This window comes from Macrotis lagotis, chromosome 1, assembly GCF_037893015.1.
Source record: "Macrotis lagotis isolate mMagLag1 chromosome 1, bilby.v1.9.chrom.fasta, whole genome shotgun sequence".
NCBI classification, from domain to species: Eukaryota; Metazoa; Chordata; class Mammalia; order Peramelemorphia; family Peramelidae; genus Macrotis; species Macrotis lagotis.
Window position 1 is genome coordinate 726,479,402 of NC_133658.1, and position 25,096 is coordinate 726,504,497.

The window sequence follows — 25,096 nt, forward strand, 5'->3', positions numbered from 1 at the left end:
CTAGCCACATGCTTTGGACAAGTCACTTAACCTTTCTCCCAATCTTAGCTTCTTCTTCTACAAAATGGGAATATTATTATAACCTGACATATAAGATTTTTGTCAAGATCAAAGAATAAAACATGTGAAGCATTCTTGTAAATGTTAAAAGTACTATATAAATGTCAGTTATTATTTTTGTTATTATTTAGAGGAGGGAATTTTTTTTATACTTGTGTTTCAGATGGCTATGGAGGCCTTCTCTAACTCTGAAATTCTGTGATTCTTTGAGTTGATGTGCACTTTTTATTTTTATGAAGCATCTCTTTACAAGTATATTGCTTCTGCAGGAGACAGTCTGGCTATTTGCCTAAAGGTCCATGTCAGAATCTCAAGGGGAAAAAAGTCTCATTTTTCAAAAGACATAATTATAAGATAATTGTAACAATGAACATGTAATGACTAAAAATTAAATGTGCATGGGGTAGTACAATGGCAAATAAGGAAGACTTGCTCAATGATAAAACTGAATAAAATCAAGAGGTAGGACCTCAAGGCCTATACAACCATAAATAACAAATGAGATGACTTAATAAACAGCAAAATTTTGGAATGTAAACTATATCAATTTGAATACTATACCTGAAAACAAGTGAATTTGTTCTTCCAAATCCTAATACCAAAGACTCTGTGATTTCAATGCTTTCAAGTCTCATCAAAGGCACCAACTGTTTCAACAGAACTCCCACAGATGGGGTTCCTATAACCTAAAAAATATTTATTAAAATTGAAAAAGGTAATGTGTTAACTCAAAGTGTCTTCAATTGAACAAATAAACACTTATTTAGATTTCAAAACATTGAATCATATTCCAAGGCATTGCCATCAATGAAGGAATACAAATAAATTAAATACAGTATGGTGACTCGCTCAGTTTGGGAAAATCTGTGATCTCATGGGTTCTCACTGATGGTAGGTTTCCTTTCAAATTACATAAAGACTATCATAGTATGGTAGAATGAGTGGAAAGGGGATATGATATCCACAGGATGGAAATTTAAGGTTGTAATACATGTAATCAATGAGTGCCAGTCACAGTATAATTTCCCCAAAGCCAGGAATAATTTGGGTTCACAGGAAAACATTATGTATTTCAACAGCAACTTTGCCATAATTAACTATGATAGACTTAGTTCTTCTCAGCAATACAGAGATCAAAGGCAATTCTAAAAGTCCTGTGATGGAAAATGCCATCCACATCCAGAGAAATGGAATCTGAATGCAGTTCAAAGAATACTATTTTCACTTTTTTTTGCCTTTTTTAAAAATTTAAGGCAATGGGATTAAGTGACTTGCCCAAGGTCATATAGCTAGACAATTTTTTAGTGTCTGAGGCTGGATTTGAACTCAGGTACTCCTGACTCCAGGCTTGTGCTCTATCCATTGCGTCACCTTAGCTGCCCACTATTTTCACTTAAAAAAATTTTTTTTGTTTTATCTTCCACATGGCTTTTCCTTTTTTTTCTGATTCTTTTTTATACAGCATGACTAATCTGTAAATATGTGTAATATGATTGTACATGCATAATCTATATCAGATTAATTGCAGCGGGCAAGTTCCCTAGGGTAGGGAACGGGAAGAATGGGAAGGAGAAAACTTTACAAAAATGAATGTCAAAAATTATCCTTACATATAATTGGAAAAATAAATAAGAAAATAAAGATGCTGCCAAAAGAAGATAATTTGGGATCAAACTCTGCCCCAACAGCTGTTGATTTATGTGACCCCCTGTAACCTCTCATTGCCTTGGGCCTGGAGGTCAAATTGAAAAACTCATGAGTAGGAATCTGAATTAGGAAACATGTAAGAAAAAAACTCAAGAAAAATATAACACAACATAGATAATGCTAACATCCACTGCTAGTTTCTAACATTATAAATTGGTTGGTCTATGTTGGCAGAGGAAGTTCTTTCATCCTATATCAATAAAATTATTAGTCCAGCCTTATTCCTCCTTTCTTATAAATGCAATAATGATAGTCTCAGTTGTCTTTTAAGAAAACGCTCTTAACACTTTTTCATCTACATTTCTGGCTATCGTAGGAGGAAAACATCAGATTTATTCCTACAGATTCTTTTTTTTTTTTGCAAGACAAATGGGGTTAAGTGGCTTGCCTAAGGCCACACAGCTAGGTAATTATTAAGTGTCTGAGACCCGATTTGAACCCAGGTACTCCTGACTCCAGGGCCAGTGCTTTATTCACTACGCCACCTAGCTGCCCCCTATTCCTGCAGATTCTTGAGATCAGAGTTCATGCCAATGTAATTTGGAAATATGTAGGATGAGACATGAATATACCGTAGGTGCTTAATAAATGCCCTGTGAACTCTAGACAAACACTCTAAAAAACCAATGAAATCATTCCTCAGGAGCATGCCATGTCACCTTGTTATCGTAGCTCATGGTGCCATCTGGAGTTGTAGCCATAATTTCAGGTGTAGATGCTCGCAAGTGTCCAGGGCTCATGATGCTGGGTTTGGCAACCCCAAAACAAAGAATCAGGTAATTTCTCCACAAGGTAACATAGTTGTCTCCACTACCGGCAGTACTAGTTTTCTTTGCATTAATGGGACTACTGCAGATATTTAGAGGAAAATGAGATGAAGTCCATTATCAGGAATATCAGGAATTAAATGAAGAGATATTTCAAATGCTCATATTGGTTAATTAGGAAAAAAGGCATTTACAACTGAAAAATGGAAGATAAAAGTTTTGATTTTATTGTACAAACAAGAGTGCCCTATGATAGCTCTTATTTTTTTCACTGGAAATGATGAAGAGTTGGGGAATACTATCATGGAAAAGTGCAAGGTATAATACTCACTTTGGATCCACCAAGGGCATCACCAACTGAAGCCTGGTAAAAGCATAAGGCCAGGCATAGCTGAGAGCTGTAGGGCAGTGCTTGGGTAAATTCTCCTGCCTAAGGAAACTGAAGAGGCAAAGAACCCAGGGGTCCTTGACCGACTGGGCAAAGATCCAGACGTGGGATGGGCTCTTGACATCATAATGGCTATTTACCAGGACTGCATTCCATTCTACCAACCATTGCAAATCCACATTGTGGGTCAGTGGTAATGTTGCCTGTTGGTAGAAAAAACAGATATTGTACCTGAAAACAAGTGAATTTGTTTTTCCAAATCCTAATACCAAAGACTCTGTGATTTCAATGCTTTTCAGGCTATTTTTAGACTTTCGAATCCTATCCTTCCCTGGAGCCCCAGTTTGAAGTTTCTCTCTTCCATGACATCTTTCTAGATCACCTTAACCAGTCAAAAGGAATTATTGTCTTTACATTTCAAGAGCACTTGGTTCTTATAACACTACTCATAAAATTGCTTGTACTACATGTGTATGTATGTGCCTTAGCTTTACTAGAATACACATTTCTTAGGGCAAAGATTGTTTCTTATATAATTGTGCCCTACACATGTGCTCCTGCATATTAGGCCTCCAGGAAAGCTATCTGCTGGATGAGGTAAAGTATCATCTTTGTTCCTGTTTCAAAGTTAGATTTTTTCTTAATTTTTATAGATATATTTTATTTTTATATGATCTTGATTACTAAATATCTTCTACACCATAATGAAGAGTAAGAAAAGGAGGCAATAAAACATAGTTCAGTAAAACTAATACATCAATTCAATCTGATAATATACAAAATGTTCTGCATCCAGATTCCCCAGCCTTGGCAGGGAAGAAAGAAAGATGACTTTTTTTATCTTTTCTTTAGAGCCAAGCTTGTTATTATAGTTACATGGTGTTCAGTCTTGGCAAAGTATCATCTTGAAATGATGTCATTAATTTTCATGATACTCTTAAAATATGACAAATTCTAAAAGTCTACTACTCAATTTCTTAATAACCTGAGATAGAGCCATGGTAAATGCTATAATAGTTGATTTTCTCCCTGAATTAGTTTTATTTTTCCCATATGATAATATTCTCTTTCCTTCAACTTAGAGAAGCAATGGAGTGGAATGGCTCTTATTAATGCCATTCCTTTGAATTTCCAAGAAAATGAGGCAGCTGATTCTCATTTGGAATTCTCTATTATTTTTACCCTGTGGCATCAAACCACAAAGTCAGACATTTCAAAACACCTTAGAAGATAAAGAAATTCCTAGATTTCATCATCTTCAAAATCAGGATGTGAATGCTGAATAGAAAATAAATGAGTCAGAAACTTCCAAGTTATAATCTCAATCTGGTGTTCTTTCCAAGAGACCACATTGCCTTTGGATAAACTCCTGACAAATATACATAATCCCTTGGACCTCATCAGCTCCTTTACAGGATCTTATTATCTCAGTACCTTCAAAAAATTAATGCACAATCCCAAATGCTTTGAATATATACCAGATATAATTTACACCTGGTACACTTTTTTTTATTTTGAAAATACTCATTAAAAACAGTATGAGTTACTTAATATAAAAATCACACACATCAACACATTATTTCAGATCACTGTTAATGTCCCACAGAGAAATAAGGATACTGAAAACATTTGGGGGTTTGTTTGAGTTCTGCTAGAAAAGATCACATGAATCTTGCATACACATTCAGGTCATATTTTCTGCATTGTATGCTCTGGACAATTATGGGGCTATTTCTCATCCATTGCCTATCATATTTGCTTCTTTCAATACTTACTCAAAGTTGGTAAAGGTTCCAACATTGTACTCTCATCAAATTGTGGGCTATACTATGCTACTGTCCATTTGTGCAGAAAAATTGAGAACTGACTGCCTATTGATAATGGGGAGAATATATTCAGGTGGTGATAAACCAATATCAATCTAATAAAATCTTGTGTCTTGTCAAATTCTTATTCATTCTCATAGGAATTGTAGTTCTCAAAGAAATTAGTTCTATTAATTCTGTGGTTCACAATCCAAGGACAAACTCTAGACCAGGGTTAGGAAAGTTGCCCTTGATTTCTATAATATGTTGTTAACAGATTGATCGATAATCCAAAGAAAATCCCTGAATTTTTCTCAATATTTTTATTTGTCTTCCTTAATAGGCTTTTTTTTTTTTTTAAAGCTGAGAGTTATACTTTGGGAGCCTTTTGCAATACAATTCAATTTGTATTGACAAATACAAGTCAAATGGATACTTACTGAATCTGAGACTGCTACGTGAATAAAACTTTCAAGAACAGAAGAACTCAGCTGATCCATGACGTCGATCATAGGTCTGTCATCATCCTGTACAAAAGGCAGACAATTACATTACCCATTAAAATAAACTCATCCTTCACCCTTCCCTCTCTCCCCTTCCCCTGTTCTGTCTAGTTGATGATATAGAACCATCTGGAAGATGGTGATAAGGAATGTGGCTCCTTTTTTCCTCCCTGAGTAGTCTCTTAAGTTGTAAGTGGTGATAATCACTGGACACAATTTTGTATTTCACTGATAAATTAGACTTGTTCCTGACCAAACTTCATGAAACTTAACATACATTTAAGGGGATCCAAATCCTGATACTATATGTTGCTTATGCAAACATTCCTTTATCATGAATTTGAATCTAAATATCTGAACCCCTAATCCTAAGCACATTTTCTCTTTTTTTTCCTGATTTTATTCTTATTGATGATAAAATTTAAAAATCTAAAAATTCCTGCCAGCACTTCAAAACTGAATGCACATTATTCACAATCAACTTATTTAAAGATATGGGTTGGCACTCCTAACTTCCAATAATCTTTTTTGCTTTTCAAATCACCTAAAGAGCCTGATCAATTCCTGGTTCCCACTCTCTTACATCTCCCCAAGGCTTTTCAGTTTTTTTTAACCCTTTACTCTGTAGCTTTACATTCCCATTCCCCCCACCCCTTTCTTTTCTCTTTTGACCACTGGTAACTTTGCCAGTCTTTATTTTTTGCAAGGCTTTGAGTTTTACAGTTTTTCGTTCTTCCTCTCTTCCTCCAACATAAAGCAATCTAATATAGGTTTTATATTTATAACCATGTCAAACATAGATAGAAATTGAACGTATTGTGTGAGAGAAGAATCAGATCCACATGGAAGAAAGAAAACATTAGAGATAACAAAATTACATAATACATAAGACATAAGACAACTTTTTAAAAAAATGAACGTAAAAAGCTTTGGTCATTTAAATTCCACAGTTCCTTCTCTGGACCTGAATGGCACTTTTCCCAAAATTGTCTTTTTTACTGCTGAAATGAACAAGTCTCCCATGGTTGATCATTATCCCATGTTGTTGTTAGTGTATGTAATGTTCTTCTGGTTCTATTGAGCACATTTTCTTTAGGGTATTAGGTAATACTTATTTTAGTAAATAAATTATTAGCTTTATAGTAAGAGTTTATGTCCAATATGAAAGATTCACTGACTTCCCCCTCTCCTAATCTCACAAAACTTAACTTCTCCTATGAATATCTTAGTGGACAGAGCTTTGATCTTAGAGTTCAAAGTCAGAGATTTAAATCCCAGCTATTTTACTAATTCTGGGACTCTAAACAAATCATTTAACTCCTCTCAGACTCAGTTTCCTCATCTGAAAAGTGGGAATAAGAGAACTCACCTCAGAGGATTTTTGTGGTTTAAGAATTTCCCAAGCATTTAGGCATGTTATGTGAGCAACTATTTTTATGTCTATCATTTTAATTTGCCATATTTACCTGTGAGCACTTTTTTAGCTTCTTGAGATAACAAGATTTATGTTTTATACCTTTTTTGAATTTATGTCTTAATAACCTTTTAGTCTTATCCAGTGCTTAGACTATCATATCAAAGGATTAAGAGTAGGTGTTTAGTAAGTATTGCATGAATGAATCCTTTAATTAAAAACTATGCTGGATTAGTAGACTGCAACTACAATGAAGTGTGGCCATCCCTTGATGGAGAAGCCCTTGTGACATTAGGCAACCTGATTACTTAATATCTATGTATCTATCTATTCCACATGTCTTTATATGCATATGTATATCTACACTTATTATCCACAAATTAAACACTGTGTTCATGATTTGATGTTGGTCAACTGTTGTTGATGTGTATAAAGATAATACATATATTTCATAGGTTGCCAGGGCTCAGCAGAGTTTTTAGTAGGTGCTTAACTAATAGTTGAACTGAATGGAGAGAAGTCTCCTGAAGGATTACATTGGATATATAAGTAGGCAGGGTGAGGGGTGGTGAAGACCCTTCTTTCTCATAAGGGTATTGCACAGCTCATTTTCAGTCCTGACCTCTGAATTTCATGAACCTTAACAAATACTCAAGGGAATCCAAATATTGATATAATATACTATTTGTGAAAACATTCCCTTATCATTAACTTCAAATATCTGGGACAATGGATTTAAACATGATACATCTGGCCCTCTAACCTAGAATACATTTTCTATATGGCATTAAATTTTTAATTTTAGTAAGTAATCTGTTATCAACTGTGTAGTGATAACTTATGTCCTAAATAAAGATTCACTGATCTCTCCTCTTTTATCCTTTATAAGTGGAAATGTTCTTCTCTCTGATCTCGCAGAACTATGGACTTCATGAGCAGATTAGTGGAAAGTCCAGTGAAGTGGTAAGGAGTCCTGTGAGATCTTAGAATGCCATCAGAAAATATCAGGGAGACTATTCAGCTGGGAGAGTTCAGGGAGAAACTATGAGAAGAAGGCTGAAAAGAGGCTTCCTTTTCCTTCTTTTACTCAGAATCACAGAATCTCAGAGGGGATGAATTCTGGCAGTCATTTAGTCCAACTTCTTTGGACAGTTTTCTATATTATGGCACAGAAGGGAGAATCAAACAATATATTATCTCCTGGAAAGGACAGAAATGAATTATGTGCCAAACTTAGTCTTTTAAAAATAGGAAAGTTGAACCTTTCAAGTTATTACTTAGTACTTTAGCTGTCTTTAGTCATGTCAGACTCTCCATAACTCCTTTTTAGAGGTTTTCCTGGCAAAGATACTGGAGTCATTTGCCATTTCCTTTTTCAACCAGCTCATTTGCAGATGAAGAAACTAAGGCAAATAGGATTAAGTGACTTGCCCAGGGTCATAAAACTAATAAATGTCTGAGGTAAAATTTGAACTCAGATCTTTTTGTTTCAAAGTGCAATTCTAGCTGACTCTGTTGCAGCACCCAATGTACTACCTGACTGCCCTTCATTTATATTTGTTACTCATCAGTTATCTTTAACATATTTTTATTAGCTCCTTAGCTGTAAACTATTTAAAAGCACTGAGATTTTGAGAGATTTTTATTAATACTATTATGAATTTGATATTAATATTATAGTTTTTAATATGACTAATATAGTTTAATTGCATTGATACACTTGATTTTCATAATTATTGTAGATTTCATTATTATTATAGATATGCATTATAATAATGAAATAAGAATATATATATATATATATATATATATCACATATTTATATGGTATCCCAAAAGCCTTAGTGAAGTTTTTAAGTTTTAATAGATAAAAATTGTATTAAGACTTTTGGGACATCCCATGCATATATACATATATTTCTATGTTATATATAGATACACATATTTTATGTGTATGTGACTTGCACACTAAAAGATTAAAAAGAAGAATAAACATTAATATCTTGTTTTTAGGCATACATTTTGTGTCTCCATTTAGACTATAAACAAGTTTCCTTCCTCTCATCTGAAAAACGAGGGGCTGACTTTTTTATAACTTCCTCATAGAACTTACTACATTTCTTTGCACATAGTATGCTCTTAATAATTGAATGAGTGGTTAATATTTGTGACAAAATTCTACTGAAGTTTGAGATTTGTGTTTTTCAGTGTTTCATGAGTAATCTGTGTCTACAATGTCCAATTGAAAACAATTATTTTTCATCTAATGGAGCAAAATGCACAGAAAACAGAAAAGTCATTCTTGGTATAGTCTTTTTGTTGTTGTTTTAAGTTAGTCCCTGAAATAGGTCTAAAAATACAGAAAGAAAATCCCATACCTCTGGCTGGCCCAGTGCAAGGAATAAAGCCCGGATTTCTTTGAGTATCAAAACAGCTAGTTTGCGTGTGGCCACCTGGAAACTGCACAGTAAGACAAGGGCAAATCCTTCCACGGCATGTAATACACTGGAATAAGGACTTCGTTCTGTTGGTATTCTATGACTGGATCCATTTGGTATTAACTGGAATACAACAAGCACAGCCCACTTAGAAAAAACAAAACAAAACAAAACAAAACAGCATCACAGCAGAAAGGGAAGACAGTTTTACATTTGTCTGTTGGCCCATGTAATAGTTATAAAAATTAACATTGTAACATAGATACTTGTGAATCTACATATATCTGGGGCCCATTTCGATTTTTCTAAACTAATTTATTTTGCAGTGTATTCAACCATTGCTGCTAATGAGAAATATCTTTTCCTAAATATTAGTTAATTAATCAACAATTGTTTATTAAGTGCTATTATATACCTAGCACTAGACATACAAAGACAAAAAAGGGCAGTCCCTGCTCTTACATTCTAATCAGAAGAGTAACTTGTACATAAACTGTTATATAGAACAGATACAAGGTTAAGAGGCTGCATGGAGAAGATGGATCTTGGATTGAATTTTGATGACTGTGGATTCTAAGAGAATTTTTCTTTTTGAGATTGAATTTTTTTTTTTTTTTTGCTAGGCAATGGGGTTGAGTGGCTTGCCCAAGGCCACACAGCTAGGTCATTATTAAGTGGCTGAGGGCAGATTTGAACTCAGGTACTCCTGACTCCAGGGCCGGTGCTCTATCCACTACGCCACCTAGCTGCCCCTGAGATCGAATCTTAAAGGGCTTAGACTAGAAGTCCAGGGGCCAGTCCCAGGCCTGAACCCACTACTGATTGGTATGGAAGATTTATCTTCTCTTTTGCCAACCTGGACCAGGTTGCTCCTCTTTTGACAGCCCCCATTCCCACGTGACAGCCTTAGTTTGGGCATCTAATAGACTTTAGCTCTACTGTAGTTCAGAATCTTGAGTTCCACTGATCCACCAACCTCAGCCTCCCCAATAGCAGGGATTATAAATATATGTTATCAGATCTTAGACAAATTAAATATTTATTGTTTAATTATTATCATTAATTATTATAAATTTTAATAGCATAAAATTAAAAATAATGTCAACTAATATTTTAGGGTATAATAGGGACAGGCATTATGATTTCAGGCATTAAGGAACTCTTGGATGAGAAACTTCTATAAATTCAGGTTGGTATCTTCTCTGCAAGTAAGAAGTAAAGATTATCTAGGATTATCATCTAGTATGAAATTGACACAAGATTTGAATCCAGGATTTCCCGACTTCAAAGTCTTGTGTCTTGTTGCTTCCCTATTATTAGTTAAATTTTAAATAATAAATCCTGATTTTTGGAATGCCCTGGTAAAACTTGTTCCACTTCCCTGATTTATTTCATTCTATAGTAATAGTCCCTCACTGTACTTGTTCCCTGCTCTGCCAATCACCACAACCTCTAATTTTTACATTACACATCTCTTTGAGATAATACTCTTGAGCCTTACTCACTCTCTCCACTTGTGCAGTAGTAAGAGAGTGATGAGTATTTTTTTTTCTCTCTAGGGATATTTGACAAGTAGACAAGTATACTTCCCACAAGCAGTGGTGCAGGCTATGGTCTTTTACATATGTTTTCATGTTCTAGTCTCGTCCAAAAGCTTTCTATTATTTAAAGATTTACTTTCATTAACAAGTCCGTGAGAAACTTCATTCTTTTGAAATAAATAGCTTCATTTCCATTAGCAAACCTAATCTAATATCATTTCTTGGGCTCTACAACCTTATTTCATGAAGGAGAAAGAAAAGCTCACTAGTGGAGAGACTACCTTTGGTAGACCTTTGATTGAATGGAGAATTCTTCTGGCTTGTCATCTACACAAATGAATAATGAATAAGAGCATAATTTGGAGAGAAAACTATTTATTAGGACAAGACTGAATAGGACTAATTTCCTTCCTGAAACTTACCTCTGAACCTCTGATCTTGTTGGTTTGTTCATACACTTTTCCTTGAGTTTGTATGACAAGTTTCCACTGAGTAAGCAATTGAAGCAGCAGTTTCAGGGACGTATCTAGGAGGGTGTGATGCATGTCATTGACTTCTCGCAGAAGGAAATTAGTAAAACCAAATAAGACATCTTCTCTCCAGTCTGTGAAGTCAACAAGTAAACCCTGAAGGGAATTCTGGGCAATGTGTCTAAGTTCATCATCCATGTGGATAGATAGCCTATAGGATTAAAAAGGAGCACAGACAAATAATTTACTTTGTTCATTTTTTAAATAATAATAATAATAATAATAATACTATAGGCAAATCTCAACTTCTCAATATCCCAGTTAACTTCAACTCCCAAATCCAACTCTAATCAACTGATGATTTGTCTTGGTAGAGGGAATTTCCTTATAAATGAAATCACAAATGTGGTCCCCCAAATGAGCAAATAATGTGCACAACTTCCTAGATACCATTTTCTTTAAATTTTTAAAAATTTTACCAACTACATAGCATGAAAACCTTTCAGCATTCATCCACCTGCATATTCATAAGTTACACATTTTTCCACTACCCTCCCTCAGTAGTGAACAGTTCAGTAAAAGTTATGCATGTACATCCATGTTCAACATGCACACATATTAGTCAGTTTGTATATGAGGAATCAGGACCAAAGGAAAAGAAAGAAAACTATGGAAAAAGGAAAGAAAAACGAGAAGTTTTTAAAAAAGTGAACACAGTATCCATTCAGATTCTGTCCCCCCCCCGGATGTGGATGGCATTGTCCATAACAGCTCTCCTAGGGTTATCCTAGATCTCTGAATTGCTGAGAGGAGCTGTATACATCATAATTGATCAATTGACAATGTTATTAATGTGTACAGTGTTCTCTTGGTTTTTTTTCTTCCTTCACTCAGTGTCAGTTTGAGTAATTCTTTCTTTTCTCTAAAATGTTTCTATCTTTTCTTTTCTTTTTTGCAAGGCAATGGGGTTAATTGACTTACCCAGGTTCACATAGTTAGGTAATTATTAAGTGTCTGAGGCCACATATGAACTCAGGTCCCTCCAGGGCCAGTGCTCTATCCACTGTGCCACCTAGCTGCCCCTCATTTATTGTTTCTTATAGAATAATAGCAGTGAACATTCATAAACCATAACTTGTTCCTCCATTCCCCAGCTGATAGGAATTGCTTCAATTTCCAGTTCTTTGCCACTACAAAAAGAATTGCTAAAATATTTTTGAACATGTGGGACTTTTCCCCATTTTTTTTATGATTTCTTTTGGATTTGGTACTGCTGGGTCAAAGAGTATGATCAGTTTTATTGCTTTTTGGCTATATTTCCTTAGATACTATTTCTTATGAAATAATCTTATTTTAAAGGTAAGATGAATGAGCCTAAGAGAATTTAAATGACTACTTCAGAAGCACTCCTAAATGAGTAAAAGGATTGGTTGCAGGACCAAAATATATTTTAGGCTTAACTTATTAGGGCATGCTTGTAGCACCACTGATTATGACACTCCATTTCCTGACTGTTCTTTTTCATTGACTGTTCACCAAGACAAATCAACAACCATTATTAACACCGACTATATACTAGGCCTGAAATGTACTCCATCCTTATCTTCCGTTTTTGGAGCGCCTAGTTTCCTTCAGTATTTGTTGCAAATTTCACTTTATGAAAAAGATCTTTCTCAGATTCCCTCTCCCCCCCTGCCCACCCCCATCACCAGCCCTTTAGTCCTTAGTGCCTTTCCTTGGAGCTCAATGGAGCTACATAGCTGCATGAGGGCAGGGTCTGTATATTTTGCCTTTCTCTGTTTTCTAGAACTTAGTACAATGCTTGAGACATTGAAGATACTTAATAAATGTCTTCTGACTGATTATTATGTCTATATAGCATTAAATTAGTGACACACAGTCTTTCAATAGCCCCAAAACAAATATTGTTTACCTCCAAATGATTCTATATTCCTCAGTGGGGATTCTCCCCAATTGAGGTGATTTATTCTTAGGTGATCCTTGCTTCAGAAAGGCATTTTGTTTTAGGAATAAAACTTAAAGGGCATTAACCTGGGATTCGAATTTAAAAATACAAATCATCTGTCCTTATTTGCAAGTTAGACTCTTATTGACTAGTATTTTAGAACCTATCTCCAACTTGAACCATGACATCAGCATAGTCCCTAATAGGATACCTAGCAAATGTGGAGAGCTCAAAAGATGTTGACCAGTAATGATGTGATTGGTCATAAAAATAGGAAATAAAGATATTTGGGATCAATAATTAAAGCTATTTCAAGGCTATTTAGATGTAATCTTTAAGTAAAGGCCAGCCTGTTCAATAGTCTTAGATAAGATTAGTTTCACCCTTCCCTCAGCACAATTTAAAATACAGAATCTATTTCTAATATCAATCAAACAACTTGGAACCATTATAAGACTCTGAATCCACTAGAAAATGCCAGCTACAGCTTAATTCTTTTTTTTTAGGTTTTTTTTTTTTTTTTGGCAAGGCAATGGGGTTACGTGGCTTGCCCAAGGCCTCACAGCTAGGTAATTATTAAGTGTCTGAGACCGGATTTGAACCCAGGTACTCCTGACTCCAGGGCCGGTGCTTTATCCACTAAGCCACCTAGCCACCCCTACAGCTTAATTCTAATGGGAGGCCACCACTCAAATAATGGTATTCATATATGTAAGAAACCCTGGTTACCATCCCCCTCAACTCAATACAAAAACAAAATGTAGGACTTAATTGCAATTTCAACAAACATTCCTAAAGCACCCATTATATACAATGCATAATTCAATCATCTTTGTGCATTCTTGGAAATGCCAATAAAAGAAAAACCTACCAGAAAAGAAAGCAGGTTTCTGATTGCTGAGGCCAGTGGAAGTCACAATAAATAATAATGGATGATAACTGTATAGCACTTTACAGTACATAAAGTTTCATATATCTATGCATATACATATATAATTTACATAAAAGTTAATACAGTTCTGCATCTATGTATCACTATATATAGACATACATATAGCACTGTATACACTATAAAGTGTTACATATATACTTTATTTTATATATATATATATATATATATATATATATATATATGTTATCATTACAACAAACCTATAGGATAGGTAGTAGAGATATTATTGTTCCTTTTAAGGAGAAACTGAAGGACAAAATAGACAAGTAACTTGCCCTAGGTTTCTCTGCTAGTAAATGGGAAGAACTAATTTTTAAGCCCTAAGTCTTCTAACACCAAATCTTTTATAATTTCTTGCCATTCAAGAACAGAATTGTAAATACTGCTTGTTAAAGAATAAATAAAATAAAATAAAATAAAAGGGGGGGTGGCTAGGTGGCGTAGTGGATAAAGCACCGGCCCTGGAGTCAGGAGTACCTGGGTTCAAATCCGGCCTCAGACACTTAATAATTACCTAGCTGTGTGGCCTTGGGCAAGACACTTAACCCCATTTGCCTTGCAAAAAAAAAAAACCTAAAAAAAAAAAGAAAGAATAAAAAGAAGCAAGCTTTATACTATGAGGATGCATATTCTGAATACCCTGGTCTTTGGGGTTTTTCCTTCCCTCTCTGGGTGGAAGGTGGAAGTGGAAAGTTTCTTCCAGACCTTTCATTTAAAGAATGGCAGCCAAGGCAGCCATCTCTTCCTTTCCAACTCAGTTTCACCCCTCTGGATTTTATCATGCTACTCCCTGCCCCTCTTCAGATTCCTTTTGTGTGTTATCTTTTCACTATTAGATTGTAGAACTCCTTAGGAGCAGGGACTTTTGCCTTTTTTTTTTTTTGGTTTGCCTAGTATTTAGCAAATATAGTAGGTACTTAGTGAAACATCTGGGATGGGACCAAGATAGAACTTCTAGAAGGCTATTTTAGTATTAAATATGAATATTCAGGATCCTATACTTTTACAGGTTGCCTTGCAGGGTTTGTGCCTTAATCTAAATGAATCTGTGAAGGTACCATAATAGGCAGCTAAAAAGCTACAGTATGGAAACCTGCCGAATAAAACCAGCATGGTTTGACATGATTGACAGCCGTCCTCTTTCAACCAGCTGGCATGAGAAACCCTAACCAAGGCCGAGTATAATTCCAATGGCTCGGATTCCTCTGCACACATGCTGCTGTATTCTCCAGAAGCCACGTGAGCCAGGGAAAACAGTCCTGGAAGCCCTCAGAGGAGCGATTTAGAACAACTGAGCCATGTGGTCACGAGGACTTGTGCTCCTCTTACAAGGTTGTTCCTGAATAAGAGAGGGCACAGCTGCCAAATATTATGAAAAAGGGAAAAAATCCAGACTTTTACAAAGTCACCTTCCTAACAATCCAGACTTTGGATGTTTCAAAGGAAACCTTTACTTGAAAGTGAGTCAATTCAATGAATGTCTATTCAATGTCTAGATGCTGGGGAGATACAGCTCAGGTAAGACATGATACCTGTCCTGCAGCTTATGTACTATGTGACAGTCTAGACAGAAAAATGCTACAGAAGGTTTAAAACACAGGTTCTCAACCTAAGAACTTCCAGGAACCTGTGGTTTGAAGGGGGCTTGTGAACTCAGATGGTAAAAAATACCACTTTTTTTCATTAATCTTTATTTTTCTTTGAAATTCTATGTATTTTATTTTATGAATCTAAAAATCATTATTTTGTGAGGAGGTCCATAGGTATCACTAGCCTTTGAAGGGGCCCATGACACAGACAAAGTTAAGAACCCCTGTTAGTACACAGAAAATCAGAGGAGACTTCATATGGAATAGGTAGCATCTGAGAGGGACAGTAGAGAAAGAAGCTAAAAGGCAATGTGACGGGGGGGTAGGACATTTCAAGGATAGAGAAAAATGTAAGCAAAAGGCATGGAGGTGAGATTGTGTTGTATGACATATTCGATATTGAATTGAAAGGAATGAAGGAGTTTGAATATTAATTGATAGGCCCCTGGAAATCACTAAAGGATTTATCTTTTCAAGCACTGGCATGATATACCTAGATCTAGTCATAAAAAAGATTATTTTGGCAGCTGTGGGAAGCATAGATTGGAGGGTGGGAGAGATTATTAGTGGAAAGAATTTTATGAGACAGAGGAAACAGTTCAGAGAGGTAGATACAATGAGGTCCTGTGTAGCATAAGGGTCATTGGACATATTTGAAAGATATCATAGTTACAGAATTAGGGGAATGGTTCCAAGGGGGAAAAAATGAAGGTTTTTGGGGAAAAGATGATAAATGTAATTTGGGACTTAATGAGTTTGAGGTACTGTTAGGACATCCAAATGAATGTCCTATAGGTGGCTGAAGATGCAGATCTGGATTTGTAGTTCTAGAGTTTGAGAGATATTAGGCTTGGAGATAGAGATATTGGAAGCCATTTGCAAAGCTGTGGTCCTGGTGGTAGATGAGTCTCAGACTTCTTCATACTATCCTGCCTCTCCACCTCTGCTCCAGAGTGATCTGGACTCTGTTGAGGTTCCTGAGTTTTGGGTCATACAGAGGCTCAGGTCTTCATATCACCTTGATTCAGCTGCATGTCTCACCCTCCCCTCATCCCACTCTACAGTTCCCTTTTATATGTTATCTTCCCTAATTAGAATTTAGACTACTTGAGGTCTGGGCCTTTCCCTCTCTCTTTTCTTTTTGGTTCTTGCAAGGCAGTGGGGTTAAGTGACTTGCTGAAGGTCACACTGAGGCTGGATTTGAACTCACATCCTCCTGACTCCAGGGCTGGTGCTCTAACCACTGCACCACCTAACTGCCTCTGGGGACTATTTTTCTTCCTTGAATTTGTATCTTCAGGTCTCATCATGATGTCTGGTACTCAGTTAGTGTTTAATAAAAGTTGAACATGAAGAGAGAAAAGCAGAGGGATAAACAGTGGAAGAGACAAAGAAAGAATGATTAAATGGGTCAGAGAGAGTACCAGGAAAGGTAAAATTGTCTAAGTATGATATCAAGAAGGGTAACACTTGGTATGAGTTAAGATTTTAAATAAAAAGCATTAAGGACAATGTATAAAGTAATTTTTGTGGTGTTTGGGGACAAGAGAAGAAATAAGGAAGAGAACTGAGTTGTATTCAAAGAAGTCAGGTCACCTACTGAATTGTATGAGGTAGCTGGGGATAACAGTGGGTAGAATGCTGGGTGTGAAGTCTGGAAGACTCCTCTTTCAGAGTCCAAATTCAGCCTCAGACACTACCTAGCCCTGTAACCCTGGAAAAGTCACTTAAGCTTATTTGCATCAGTTTCCTCATCTGTAAAATTAGCTAGAGAAGGAAATGAGAAACCATTCCAGTATCTGCCAAGAAAACCCCAAATGAAGTCAATGTTAGATAGAACTGAAATGACAGAACAGTGAATTTTATATACCAAGACACTGAAAAAAATGTACTTTTGATTACTCTCAGAGATCTGAGAAACTGTGAAGAATGAAAAAATACCAAAGAAATGAAAATAGGCAAATGTCCCACTTTTTTTTTTTTTTTTAGGTTTTTGCAAGGCAATGGGGTTAAGTGGCTTGCCCAAGGCCACACAGCTAGGTAATTATTAAGTGTCTGAGGTCACATTTGAACTCGGTACCCTTGACTCCAGGGCTGGTGCTCTATCCACTGCGCCACCTAGCCTCCCCAAATGCCCTACTTTTCTAAAAGGGGAAGAAAATAGAATTTCAAGTTTTAGGTTGATTAGCTTAACTTTGATTTCTGGATATATTGAATTCAGTGTCATCTGCCAAGAGATGTTAACTGAACTCATCAAGGAAGAAAGTCTGAAGAAAGAAAAAAGAATGAAAAAGTAGACTATGAATAGATTTGAGTAAAGAAGACTGAGAATGATCAAGAAAATAAGAGAAGGAGAGAGTCTTGGAGAAGGCAATGACAGCAAAATCAAAAGTTACAGAGATAAGATTGGTAATACCCTCTATCTCACAGGACTTCTCTAAGGAGCAAATGAAATAACATATGCAAAGGGACTATAAACCTTGAAGTATTAAATACATACTAGTCATTAAGCTAGACAACATTCAGTTGATTTTAGTTCCCGGGGTAAGAAATTGAATGGCAAGGGATTGAGAAGCTAAGGAGAAGGTGAGGAAATAGAAGCATTAAAGAATAGAATATTATGGGGTGGCTAGGTGGCGCAGTGGATAGAGCACCAGCCCTGGAGTCAGGAGTCCTTGAGTTAATATCCGGCCTCAGACACTCACTTAATAATTACCTAGCTGTGTGGCCTTGGGCAAGTCACTTAACCCCATGGCCTTGCAAAAAAAAAAAACCTAAAAAAAAAGAATAGAATATTATATCCCTTTCTAGGATTTTAATGGTGAATGAGAAGAAATATAGGACAATATTATGAGGGGAAACCCAATTGTTTCAATTAATTTTAATTTTAATTAAGTTTTGATTTTTTTTAAAGTAGAGATAGGTACATTTATGGGCAATGGGAAAGGAGCTAATGGATAAGAAGACCCTGAAGATAAGAGAAAGAGAGGAAATGATTGAGGGAGAAGTTTCCTAATTGATGAAATGGAAATGGATCAGATTAGAAGTATGTGAGTATGGGGTTCTCCTTGGCTAGAGAAGGGCCACCTCTTCCTCAGAGAATGATGTTGGAGGAATAGATATGGGAATAATCAGGAAAGATTTTGAAGTATTAGTAAAAATAAGTTTTATTACCTAAGTAAGAGAATAGGAATGTTTGTCAATTTAGTACAACTAATATCATTTTGTTTATAGTCTCCATTTGTGACTGAATTATTTTGACTACATTGTTGTTTCTTGCTTAAGATAAATACCTGTCTTCTTAAAGAGGAAGAGTAGAGGGAAGGAGAGAGTATTTAGAATTGAAAATTTTTAAAAATGAATGTTAAAATTTTTTTTTACATACAATTGATGAAAAAGAGAAATATAAAAGAACCTATGCAGTTTGATGTCTTAAACACATATTCATATATTATTAAAAACTAATCAGTATATGTAGACTCTGATAGGATACAATACCAAGAGGAAAAATGTTATAAACAACTTCAACAGGAGTTTCTATGATAAACTATAGCTAGAACTACAAGAAGCCCACGAGACACTCTATTAGCCACTGTCTCATCTTGACTGGAATGGCTCCTGCATTTCCCACATATGAGACTCAAATAGTCTGTGGTCACTTGAAGGCAGTGCAGATTGATACAAACTTGTTAGACAATCACCTAGGAAGGAGACACAAAGCCTCCAGCTGGACAGAGAGAGAAATCTGTCATGAGCATTGCTAAGAAAGAGGCTTGGGGGGCGGCTAGGTGGTGCAGTGGATAAAGCACCGGCCCAGGAGTACCTGGGTTCAAATCCAACCTCAGTCACTTAATAACTACCTAGTTGTGTGGCCTTGGGCAAGCCACTTAACCCCATTGCCTTGCAAAAAAACCAAAAAAAAAAAAAGAAAGAAAGAGGTTTAGGGGTCTTTTAAAAAGAATGTTAGGTACTTTTGTTTGTATTGTTTGCATATGTTGATTAATGAAGTTTGACTTTCTTTGAAAAGTGTTAAGTCCATGTATTACAGAGATCTGGAATCAAGAAGAAAGCTAAGTTCTCTACGATGAAGAAAGGTGGTAGAGGTAGTGTAGTAGTCTGAAGACAGAGGAAAAGTTTGGAAAATTTCTGTGGAAGAAGTAATAGGGTCAACCAGAGAAAAATAAAGTATGTTTGCAGTGGTCCTAGCTAGCATGACTATTTACAAAAACCAAAATAGATTCTCATCTCTCTGGAAAATTTTGAAAGGGTTACTATTTGGGGAAATGAAAATATATAGTTTGATGTGGTCACTTCTCTAGATCTGAGACTTTGGGATTTTCGTTTTTATTGCTACTTGGATCCTCCATTATAAGGAAAGGCCAAGATGAGCCATCCTCCATCCTTTGCAGGTACTTCTCCCTTCCTTTTCTTCCCTTTTCACCTCTTTTATGTTTTGTTTTTAGTTGTCTTCCTCTTTAGGTTGTAAGTTCCTTGAGGACAGGACCTATCTATTTTTTCTCCTTGTATTTGCATTTTCAGTATATAGCACAGTGTTCAGCATATATTAAGTGTTTAAAAAATGTTTGCTGATTTGGCTTGCCATGAACAAATACTTTTCATCACACAAAACAATATGTCATTTCAAGTATATGATAATTTGTTCATGGTTGTATTACCTAAGCAAGTTTGAATACTGAATCACAAAAAAACCAGAAGGACATGTTAAAAAAAACAGATGCCTAGTCTTTAGTAAACCAGAGATACTCTTTGAATTCAGACACTTCAGATCATCCTTTGAACAACACTTCAGATCACACATTATCCTTTTAGTAAGAAATGGCAAAGATTCTCTTTAAGTTAGTTTAATAATTGAAAATTAGGGTAGCACTTTTCTACAGGCCAATAACAGTGGTACATGTAAAATGATAAATTCTATAAGCTCTCCGGTTCTTTCATATATTGCCTGCCATATATATATATATATCTTGATTGTTGGAAAATATGCTATTTGATTTGTGTCCTCTGGGTCCCTAGAATGTTTGAAGATGCCTATTTTGGGGTGAGGTCAGAGATCGATAATTAATTTTATCTGAGGTGAATTGACTAAGGTTTTCTATGACAAAGGTTCTGTAATAGACTCTGACAAACATCTTGCCATGTTCTTAACTTCTCAGGACTGGGAGGCAGAAGAATATTTTATTTGTTCTTTTGACTTATAAAAACAGCACCCATTGCCTTTGGCTTGGTAAGAATGTACATAATAATAAACATGCCACACTAAAAATAGCAATTGCATTCCAATGAAATAGAATAGGATTCCCTCCACTACATGACTCAGGCCTTGTTAGATTAAGCTGTAAAGAGAAGATCAGTCCTCTACACGGACTAGTCAGACACTCTGTCTTTAGCTCCCTTTAAGAATCTCATAAGATCTCAATTTAGTGGTTGTCACAGAGGTACACATAGATTCTGGAGAACAGAGAAGTTCAATCCCAAGATCTTTTGGGTCCGGCCTCCAAATCTATCAATTTAGGCATCATCAAAATAAAAAGTAGAAATATGGAACCTCCTTTCTAATCCTGTTCTTAAAGAGGAAACATAAAAGCAGAGACAGCCCTCCTATATGTTTAGCTTCAGTAATGCATTCTCCATTCTTTAATCTTTCCTTGGTCTGCATCCAGCCCTTGTTCTTTATCCTATCTATTCAGCAGGAGATAACAACCCAACCCTCCAGGGTTATAAATGTTTGCATAGAGCAAATAATAACTGCTGACCTTTATACAATTCTTTAAAGTTGGCAAAATATTTCATATCCATTAACTACTGTCCATAAAGGAGCTGTTTTTTCTTAAACTGTAAAACCTTAAGTTGTGGAAGACGTTAATTAAAAGTTCACCCCAAGTTCATAGAAAGACAAAAAGAGACAAGATTTGAAATCTAGCACAATGCTAACTTTTTTGGGGGAGGGCAAGGGTTTTACTTAATATGTGTGAGGATATCAGGTTATATTCTAAAGTGGACACAAAAATAATTAAGTCATGGGCCTCACTTTTAAGTGACTTATAGCACAATTAAGGGTTTACAAATAAATGAAATTTAATACAAAGCAATAATATAAAAATACATGAGAGATGTTTGAGCAAAGTGCTAGGTTGACAGGATGGAGTGATCTTTTTCTGCTGGCAGAACACTGAAGTCTTCATAGATAGAATTTTAGCTAGGCTTGGTTAGGGTGGGTAGCATTTCAAATCACTGAGCAATCATTCAAGTTCTCCACTTATACCAGTGGCTCCTAAATACCTCTAGGATTAAATTCAAAGTCCTTTGTTTGGAATGTAAAACTCTTCACAACCCGGTCCCAATCTAGCTTTCTCCAGCCTTATCAGATATTACTCCTCCCATCATACAATCTAAGGTTTGGACAAATTGGTCTCCTTACCATTCTTCTTACCTGATACTCAAGTTTCCTGAATATGTGCCTCCACCCTGTCATCCCTCTCTCTCCTTCCTGGAGAGCTTTCCTTTCTCTCCTCTATCCTCAGAATCTTTCCTTCAAAGGTTTGGCTTAAATACCACCTTTCTTTCACAGGGAGTCTTTCAAGGCACCCTTTCCCATTACTATTTATTCATTTATTCTATTTATATGATATTATTTATACTATTTATTCATTATCTACATATCTGCAACTGTCCCACTGACAGAATCTTAGTTTTTTTTAAATTAAAGATTTTATTTATTTTGAGTTTTACAATTTTCCCCCTAATCTTACCCCCCCCCCACAGAGAATTTTAGTTTTTTGAAGAGAAGGACTGTTTTACTCTTATTTTATCTCAAGGAATTAACACAGAATCTGACACAGTAGATATTTTATAAATGCATGTTTGGAGAGGAAGTAGAGTATGATGTTTACTATATTAAAAAATCTTAGTATTATAATGAAAATAACTGTGATCTCACAGAACCCTTAGGAGCTGATAGGGAACCACTGGAGTTGATTAAAAAAAAACATTTGGTACCGGCACTCTAGATATACATAACTTGTTCACTCAAGATGATCTATTTCTTGAAGTCATGTTCCATTTCTCAGTATGCCCCAAAGTGCCTAACAGTGGCTTGCTGATAGTATGTACCTTGTCAAGGTAACAACCAATCTGTCTTATGGGAAATATTACAAAGCAAAGAAATCAATTATAGTCTGTTCTCCCCCCAAATCACTGCACTGTTTGCTTACTTACCTGGCCAGCAGGTCAATCAGCTCAAGTTTGGACATCCCATCAGGAAGCAGTCGAGGAATTGCAGCAACACAGGTTCGGAAAAGGTCAATTTTTGGCTTTCTCTCACCCCTAAAAAATGAAAACTATATATAACTAAAAGTTCTGAAAATTAAAACAAAGTGAACTATCTCTATTTATACATACAGGTATATGAGCAGGTAGATAATGCAGTGGATGGAAGCACTGGAGTCAAGAGGACAGGAGTTCTAATCCAGCCTCAGACACTTGACACTTACTGACCTTGGGCAAGTCACTTAACCCTTACTATCTCACATTTAGGGCCACCTCCAGTCAGACTACTCCATATCTAGCTGCTGGATCCATATGGCTCTGGAGGAGAAAGTGAGGCTGGTGACTTAACATAACACCCCCTCCCTCAAATCTAGTTCACTTGCTTGTCATGACATCATGCCCTGATGTTATGTCTTTTTTCGGAATGAAGAACAAACATTATCATTATCATAGGTATAGGAAATCACAAAAGTTTAAAGATAGCTATGTTAGAGACTATTGAGTCCAGCTCCCTTATTTTTCAGATTAGTAAACTGAGACTCAACAAAGCTAAATGAGCTGAACAAGTCTGTGGTAGAGATGGGATGAGAATTCAGGTCTCCTCCTAGTCTGGTATTAAAGTTATTATATTAAATTATTTTCTAACATATAAACATCTAGACTACTCAGCTCCAAGAGATTTGAAGAAAAGTTTAAATGAAAGATACAGCTGCAGATTTGAGGAGAAAATATTGATTCACCAAAATTTTGATATCAGTATCATAGGATGTTAGAATTGGTAGGGCCCTAAGAGTCATTGAGTTCAATTCTCTTTTATTTCTCTCACAGTTGAGGAAACTGAAAGTCACAGAGAGAAAGAATTGGTCAAGGTCAAATAGGTAAGAAGTGGCAATGTCAAGATTATAATCAAGATAATCTGATTCAAATGGCAAATTTACAAATCTATTGCTCTTTCTACTATACTCTGTCATATTCTTAAGTGTTTTGCCATTCATTCATTCTGGAGGTCCATGGTGCTGAGCATCTATTGGCTACATTGAAACTATGAAAACCAATATGGAATAGCAGATAGAAAACCAGGCTTGGAATCAGAAAGTCCTAGGTTTACATTACATCTCTTACACTTACTGGTTGGGTAAATTGCTTAATCTCTGTGATCTAAGCAACACTTGACCCACTTATTAGAGGGAGTTTTTTCATCTGGAAGTTCCCTAAAACAATCAAAACATAATTCCAGTCCCTATCTGTATCCCTATTGAAAAGATCACCACACTCAAACATATGTATGAACATAGTATCAGTGAGGATTGCCCTACATTCATTCCTAAAGACAATATTCAGAAATACAGCATTAATGACATGAGATTGCTGTCTCTTCCAATAGACCACAAGGTATCTCATGTAGGTTTATCCTCCTTTATACATCTTCTGGGGATCTAACACCAAAAACTGTGCTCCACAACCCAGCCCTGTTGAAAAAATGAGCATAGCCATACTATGGGGATAATAGTACAAGAGATTTATGACTTTTGAAATTACGTAGCTAGATAAGATAGAGCTCTGGTAGAAAATTCCATCTCTTTTTCAATCACATTGCTGAGAATATGCAGGATGTACACAAAACATAATTGCCTTGAACATCCCAACCATCCTTTATCTACACTGTATAAAATTTAACAAGGAAACAATTTCATGGCAAACTGCTTTGACTTTTCACTGTTTTAAGTACATGGCCCATTTGATTCTTTGCCACTTACTTTCTAAATAATTTTCTAGAAAAATGAAATCAGCTAGAAATGCTTTAAGATAATTTATTAAGTGTGAAGCTATGATCATATATTTAAATTCTAATATCTTATTCTCCTGACAAAGATTCAAGATTGATTCAAAGTTAATATCCTGTTAAGAAAAAAATAGTAATGAAAATGCAAAACAACTTAGAAGTCTTTTCACTCTTTTTTTGGGTCACAGTTTTTTCTCAATTTATTTTTTTCATTGAAAAAGGCATTTATTTCCTATCTTTTCCACCTTGCCTCTTCATTAAAAATAGAAAAAAGGAAAAAAAATATCACCATCAAAAAGCAAATTTCAAAATGGACATGTCTCTAAAAGTACAGGACTTTTTATGCAATGTGAGTCTATCACTTCTCTGTCAGGAGGTAGGTAGCATGAGAAGTCAATCACTCTTTACACGGTGACATATATACTAA

General features: G+C 35.7%; 1 protein-coding gene across 10 annotated transcripts in view; it reads right to left on the minus strand.

Annotated features, from left to right (window-relative positions):
• Positions 1–25,096, minus strand: part of FRY (FRY microtubule binding protein) — a 568,375-nt gene that overhangs the window by 132,974 nt on the left and 410,305 nt on the right. For all 10 annotated transcript variants that reach the window (XM_074216094.1, XM_074216087.1, XM_074216086.1 and 7 more), the window contains 7 exons: positions 22,836–22,943; positions 11,045–11,303; positions 9,022–9,204; positions 5,168–5,254; positions 2,866–3,125; positions 2,427–2,616; positions 622–746 (listed from right to left, as the gene is read on the minus strand). In XM_074216094.1, coding sequence (XP_074072195.1) covers positions 622–746; positions 2,427–2,616; positions 2,866–3,125; positions 5,168–5,254; positions 9,022–9,204; positions 11,045–11,303; positions 22,836–22,943 — 1,212 coding nt within the window. The remainder of the gene's footprint in view (positions 1–621; positions 747–2,426; positions 2,617–2,865; positions 3,126–5,167; positions 5,255–9,021; positions 9,205–11,044; positions 11,304–22,835; positions 22,944–25,096) is intronic.